This window comes from Limulus polyphemus, unplaced genomic scaffold (genome assembly GCF_000517525.1).
Source record: "Limulus polyphemus unplaced genomic scaffold, Limulus_polyphemus-2.1.2 Scaffold2759, whole genome shotgun sequence".
In the NCBI taxonomy this organism is placed as follows: domain Eukaryota; kingdom Metazoa; phylum Arthropoda; class Merostomata; order Xiphosura; family Limulidae; genus Limulus; species Limulus polyphemus.
In genome coordinates, this window is record NW_013668369.1 from 69,767 (window position 1) to 77,450 (window position 7,684).

General features: G+C 33.3%; 1 protein-coding gene across 4 annotated transcripts in view; it reads right to left on the minus strand.

The window, feature by feature from the left end:
• Window positions 1-7,684, minus strand: part of LOC106467831 — a 44,295-nt gene that overhangs the window by 19,420 nt on the left and 17,191 nt on the right. For 3 of the 4 annotated variants that reach the window (XM_013928210.2, XM_013928211.2, XM_022396027.1), the window contains exon 2: window positions 497-5,000. In XM_013928210.2, coding sequence (XP_013783664.1) covers window positions 497-5,000 — 4,504 coding nt within the window. Of the gene's footprint in view, window positions 1-24; window positions 201-496; window positions 5,001-7,684 lie in introns of all 4 variants that reach the window. The other variant, XR_002612486.1, reaches the window with a different exon arrangement.

A 7,684-nucleotide genomic window follows, 5' to 3' on the forward strand; every position in this document is an offset into this window, starting at 1 on the left:
GTACGTGAAGTTTTCATATCATACATGGTTGAGAAAGTCATCAAGTTCATCTTGTTCTAACTGCCTTTGTTTCTTTGTCATTATCTAGAAGATACCTGTTCTGCCCATGAGAGTTGGTGTAATACTGCACTTTGTCTAAAATTGTTGACAGCAGTGCCCTTTGATGCCAGGAATGTGTAGTTTAAAGATTATGGCCTCATCTACGTTTGAATGAAAAAACTGATCACAAGACTGGTTGTTCCATGTAATTAAATGTTTTAATAAAGATTGTTCATTTTGTATCTTATACTGCCCATCTGTAGATTATTCTTATGCCTCAGTTATTTGGCAATTAAGTATCATTATTCTGTAGGTCTGTACCACAGATTATATCATGAAAACTTTAGGCAAAAATCAGAAACGTGCCTAGTTAACTGTTTGAAAATCACAACAATTATTTATGTGCCTAGTACTATACAAAGTATATATAAACACAAAGTAAACAAAGTATAAATACCTGGGACAGTGGTAGCAGAGAACTCTCTTTGATTCCTGAGTGAATCATGAAACTTGTACTAGATGGCGAGGTTATGTTGGGCATTGGTACTCTAGTTGCACAAGGAACCAAACCACTTCTTGGTACTGTTGGATTTGAACTTCCAACCTGATGGTAAGTAAATGCTTTTGAGAAATACTGATTCTTTGGAGTGCAGATAACATTTGTTAATTCTGGAAAATTTTGTTGAAGGCTATATGGAGGACACAGTGGCATATTCATTCTTCCCAACTGAAGATCATAGGTTATGGATTCAGGTTCACTCTGTTGTCCAATGTTTTTTGTCCAATGACCAATGTTGTGAGAGATGGGAGATACTAATGTTGGATTCAAATCATCAATACACTGTTTACTTTGCAAGTCATTTTCTAAAACTGGTGAGTTGCACGTATCTCCTGATGTACAACTACTAACAGAGGTACGTTCTGACTCCGGAGACACAGAGTTTCTTGAATTAGAAAGTATTCTTTGATAAAAAGGTTTATTAGGTACTTGAAGCACTGGCCTTAGGTTGGAATATGAAGGAATGTTTTCATCAGGGACCAATCTAATGGTGGGTAATAACATTTGTTTATGACCAAGAGCTGGTGATATTGTGGAATTTGCAATATTTAGGGAATTCTTTTGCAGCAGTGCAGTAAATGGATATGAAGGAACGGATGTTGCAGACACCTGGTTAAGAGTACATTTTATGGATCTTTCCTGTTGTGAAAGCTCTGTCTTTTTGTCCCAATGTTGTTGTGTACTGGTTGTGATGGATTCTTGAACATATTGAGATTCATGATCTTTTTTGGGGTATGATAATTGCTGGTGAACCTGACTGGATCCAACATCAGATGGCTCTTCAGATGTTACTTTAGAACTATGTCCTTGTGTAAAGGTCAGGGCAGCTATTTGCTGGAGCTGATGTTGACTAAATACTCTTTTGGGTGCTAATCTATAACATGTGGCACTAGTACTGTCCTTGTAATGCTGTTGGTTGGAGAACATCACATGTTGTTGATTGCATGAATTACTGTTCAGTCTTGGCTGTTGAATAATGTTTGGATTTGGACTTTCTATGCCAAGCTGCTGTAATTGTGACTCACAAGTCAGGGAATGATTCATATGAGGGTTTTCACTTAACTTCGAATGCTGATGTGACATACCTACAAAATCTGTATCTAAACTCTGATGTGATAATTCTGAAGGCTCTACATCCTGATGTGGCTTTTGAATAGACTTCAAAAACTGTTGGGCTAAATAACTTTTAATAAGATTTAGCTCCTGCGTCAAATTAGTTTCTATATCTTGTTTCTTTTGTGCAGACATTTCTGTCGGTTGCTTAGAGCAAAGCTCTCCTTGTGCCAACTTTGAAATTGTCTCGTCACTTTGCTTTCTTAAAATGGATTCAAAATGATTTTCATAAAGACTTCCACTAGTTTTTGATGATGGTGTAAGTTCAGGAGCCACATTACTGTCATGTAGTTGTTGACCTAACTTTATATTTGAATGTGTTACACCTTGAGGAAGTTCTGTCGTCTTCTTCATCAATGTTTTTGTCTGACTTGAGGCTTGTCCATTCGTAGAACACTTCTCTGAAACTTCATTCACCCTTGTGCCAAAACTGTTTTGTCCACTAGATAAATGAAACAACTGTTGTTTAGCAGAATTTTTTGGAGATGCTTCTGGGTTTTTTTTATCTGTGGGCACAATATTAATATTTTGTAACTGTTGTTCATAGTTAAAACTGCTTGTCTGATGTGCACTGGATGACAATGGAACAAAATCATATTCAATGGACTTTTTACCTGAATTATACGGGTTCCTTGCACTTTCAAACCCAAGACATTCATGCAAAGATTCTACCAACTGTTGATTCTGATTTTGATCATCTAAGGATAGTTCACATTCTTTGCTTGAGAGCTGGCTGTTAATAATATCTATTGCAGAAGAAACCTCTGTTCCTACTGATACATGATCACTATAATGACTGTTACAACTTAAATTACTTTGAACATTTTCTTGATGTGTGGACTGAGAATCATCTTTGGACATTCTTACTAATCTAACTGAAAAAAGAAGTTTTGTAATTGCTGATAATATCATGTTTTTATTTTTCTTAACTACCTCTGCAGGAATCTCCCGATTCTGCTCTGCAATAGCCAATTTTTTTAGGAGGCAAACATTCTGCAATAGCTTGAATCTGAACAAGTTCATTGCCCTTTCAGGACCACAATCCAAGTCTACAATGCTTGCTACAGTTAGGCAGTCAAGTTCATCTAAAGGAGTGATCATTGTTGAGCCTTCTTTCCAAAAATTAACAATTTCTTCTTTTAAGGTTGTCAATTTCTTTTTATTTAAATTGACATTTTCAACGAGAGGTACTGACTTTTCGTAACTAGAGATGGATTCTGCACTTTCTGATTGGCTCATTACTTTTGAATTAGCAGGAAATTTACCATACTGTTTATCAGTTTCATCATGGAAAGTCACATGTTGTATAATTTTTGGATCTTTAAGGTTAGAAATGGAGTTTTGAGAACTCGAGTGGCTGATTAGCTGTAAATGACCATGGTCATCTTTAACCTCTGGTACTTTTACAGTCCTCTTTCCAACACTTTTCTTTAAATTTCCTTTGCCCATTTCGAAATCCTTCACGCTTTCAGGTGTTAAACTTTTCTTTATCCTATTATCACAATGCAAAACTGGTTTAAATTTGTCTCCAAGTTTCACACAATTATTCTTTACTTCACAATTGGGCTCTTGATCTTCTAAATGTTGTAAATTATCATTATAATAATGCATATCTGTGTTACCTTCTTGAAAAGTACCACAAACACCCTCTTCTGGTATCTGACATTTAACTAAAGGTTCTTCTGTCTCACTGATTATGTCTTCGTCATCACCAAATGTCATGAGAAGGAGACCATTTCTTACATCCTTAACCTCCACACCTCTCTTCTCACATGATCCCACTGCTTGTGTAAACATTATTTTATTTCTGTCAACATTCAATATTACCTTTGTTGTTGTTGATCGACATTCGTCAACCTTCTTATCACTTTCCTTCATTTTTACATTATGCTTTAAATCTTCATTTTGATTACTATTTTTACAACTAAAGCTTTCCAAAGCCTGCTTTTTGTCTTGTTGGGTTTCAACATTTACAGTGTTCCGAGGCTGTAAACATTCTCCTATCTTATTACCTTGAGAACAACCGACATCCATTACTTTCTTTGAATTTGGATTGACTTCGTTAATACAATCACTACGAACAGTGTAGGATACCTCCTCATTTCTCCAACTATTTTTGTTAGTGTTAAAATTCTCTGAATGTGAACTCTTTTGGTATTTTTTCCATTCCACTTCATTGGTCCTTAATCCTTTCTGCTGTGATGGTGAATGTTTAGGTTGAATCTCACCACTATTGATTTTTATTCTTTCATGAATATCAGTTCTCTCAAGAGTCTGCATACATAAATCATCATCTTTCTCTTTTCTTGTTTTATGATCAAGGTTTACAATTTTCTGATAACTTTTTTCATTTTTTATTATTGCCCTTTTTTGGAAGTTCATAAATGTACCTTCTTTTTTAGGGAGAGTTGTTTTTATTTTATCAACCAATAAATGACATTTATTAGTTCCATTACCTTTTTGATCCCTAATCCAATTATGATTTTCTAATATATTTGACTTTTTGTTATGTAAACTACTGTTAGTTTTTTTTACTGGCAACATATCATCATTCTTGAAAATTTTACTAGACGAATCCCAAGAAATTCTTTGAGAATTCTGCTTGTTGATTGGTGTTAGTTTGTTTGCATGAGTGAATGAACCATCCCAGTTTCTTATCCTTTTAGTCACTTTGCTTTCCAGTGACTTAAAACCACATTTATCATCATTATTGTAATGCTTTTCTTCAGGCCATTTCCTTTTTTTTGGATATTTAATTAGTTCTATTCTTTTGGCATTAGTTTGCAGGTTTGTTTCTTCTGATTTATCATTAATTACCATATGAGCTCTTTGTTTAGGCAGATTATATGAATTTATGCTCATCTGCTTCCATTGTTTTTTTATCTTTTCCATGGCTGGAGCCTTAGGTCTGCAATTCAAACACATGGCAGTAGCTTTTGTCTTTAAAAATAAAACTCCACATTTTGAGCATCTTACATTGTTTTTACTCGTGCACGTAGTTCTGAACAATGCTTGTTTTTCAGCATTTTCATAAAGAGAGGTTAACTTAAAATTTCCTGCCACTGATGATGATTGATCTTTTCCCGGAGGTACTGGACTTCGGTCCCATTTGGTAGATTTATTTTCGGCAACATACCAACTCCAAGAGGGGTAGCATTTTTCATCATGTACTAATTTACCAGCTGCCCATTTGGAATATTCATAACTCTCAACATGTGATTCTATCACTTCATCAGGCAACCTTTCCAGCATAACCACGGGCTGAAGTAAAGAATAGTTCATTTCAACCCTACAAAAAGAAAAAAATATAACTTCAGATGTAATGCAACACACCTGATTGCCCTAAATTTCTGCATCTATTCTTAACACACAAATATACCACATAACTAACACATAAAGAATAATAAAGTATTACCTAGAACATTCAGTGAAGTATTAACATGACACACAAAATACATTAACTTATACATGACAGCCAGAGTTATCATTGGGTACTTAAAAAGATTCAGGGCTCAGGCAAATAGGTGCAGGAATTTTCAGCATTTCAGCATATCAATCATGAGTTTCTATTCTAATTATAAAAAAAAAAAAAAACTGGGAATTTGGGGCATGGGTGCTGTATGACAGTACCCAGCAAAGCCTCTGAAGTTAACCCTTAGGCAATATATAATAGGCATAACACGCACACATCATAATCTCTAAGAACACTGAAACAAAGGTTTCATCTACACATACGATGCATACAATACATAGCATAGACACGGAAGCCCTCAAACACTGTTTTGGATAACATGATGACACTTTGCAAGTAATCAAAACTACTTATAAAAGTTACGGTTCCTGTATTATTTGTTTTCAATCTACACAGTTTCTGCTAATAAGAGAAGCATCTGACTTGAATGGAGTACTTGTAAATCAAAAGTAAAATGTCAGCCACAGCATTTCAAATTCTATCAACAAAAAAAAGTATTTTATAAGATGTCACTTTTCTTCTTAAATACTATGCTGTAAAATTACGTCTATAATCATGCTATTTTGCAAATCTCAATATAAAAAAACAAATGACTATCTACATCAAACTGACCAATGGCTTTAGTCTCTACTAGTCAAATAGCTTATGAAACAGACTGACTGGTATTGAACAGCCAAAGAAAATTTTGTATTAATCATAAGGGTTAGTAGTACAGAACTCCAACACAAAATCCATACAATATACTTACTGAAAATGGTAGGCATTATAGATATAAAAGTAATCTAACAACTCTATACTGTACTTACTTGTTGATAATTGGCACTGTGTATTATCATTAATTAAATTTAACTGAAACATTTATTTATAAGGTTTAAAATCTGTTATCAAAAGATCTACGTTTTGACACGACTGCCATACTATCTTGTATTATAGGAAGTTAACAAAGTGTCAAAAATCATGAACAATTCAAATACAAGATTTAAGGAAAAACATACATGTATTAAACAAAGGTTTATATTTTGCTTGTAAAATAAATTTAAGAGGGAAGAAATCACAACAAACAGGCTCAAGTAAAGTATTTGAATAGTAAAAATATCATTAGAACTATACGTTTCCAATCGTTACGCTGAACTCTAATTTAAGAAATCCAAATATAAATACAGAAGCTTTAAAATCTTGAAAAGAAAACAAGGACATTCTTGAATGTAAAGCAGATATAGAGGGTTAAAATGATATGAAGTGACTATCATAACTCATAAGTGTTTAAAACATATTAAAAAAGTATATATATAAATTATAAGTAATCCCGTAAGAAATACCACACTCCAGATACATCACTTATGAATCTTTACCACATCGATGTGCCTATATTCCCTCCCGTTTTCCAAGAATTAAGTACTTTCAGTTCAAATATATGCATAAATATTACAGCTAAGACTACTTATTACCCATAGCTATTCCTCCGATTTGTTTATAAGATTCCCCGTTATATCTTGCATATCTATTACTTAATATAAACCTCAGAGCTCTTTCTAACCCATCCATTGAAATGTTTAAAAGATCTCCGTTTTCTTTTATCATAACCATAATACAATAAATCTGTTCTTCAGCAGAATATTTCAATAGTACAGTCTTCAGTAAAATTACATACAAAACACTGGAACATAAAATGTTAAGGATAGCAATGGACCCGTCCTTCCAACTAGGCTTCTAAAGTTTGGTGATTAACTTGATTAATCAATTATCTACGAGCACGAATTACACTTGTTAATATCATGCAAAATAATAAATTCATAAAACTTATGATTAAATCAATTAATAATAGTAAAAATTAATTTTTATTACTTCAGGGTTGTTTATTACTACTTTAATTATTGCAACTACCTAAGTCTCTTGTTAGAATAATTTATTAGCTTAATGTACTTGATTAATGCACCCACCAATTGAGTATCAAATTCCATTAATTGCTAAGCTCTATAAAGCCATCCCTTAAGCTGCCTTAAATTTAATGCATCCACTACATCTGAAGGCAAGTTACTCAGTTTCAAAAATAAAAATTGTCTAAGCCAAAAATAACTCCTACTTGCCAAAACTTGTGTCTCTTGGACCTACCATTCTCACCCTTAGGACAAAAGATGGTGTACATACACCTTAAATACCATTAACAATTTCAGGGATTATATATTGTCCTCATACGATAACCTTTCTGTAAATATAACCTAAAATCCTATTTGCTCTACCACTAGCAACAACATATTGCATGGTTGTTTTCAAAAATAAACTGTCACTTCTTAAAGACTATATAGTAAAAGAGAATATATGCCTAATATCATTGTTACACACACACACACACACATATATATATATATATATATATATATATATAGTAGAGAGAGAGAGAGAGAGAGAGTAGTTAGTTAAGTAAGTAGTACGCTATTAGTTAAGTTAGTTAGTAAAGTAAAGTAAAGGTAGGTAATAATAAAACCTAAAACGTAAGTTAG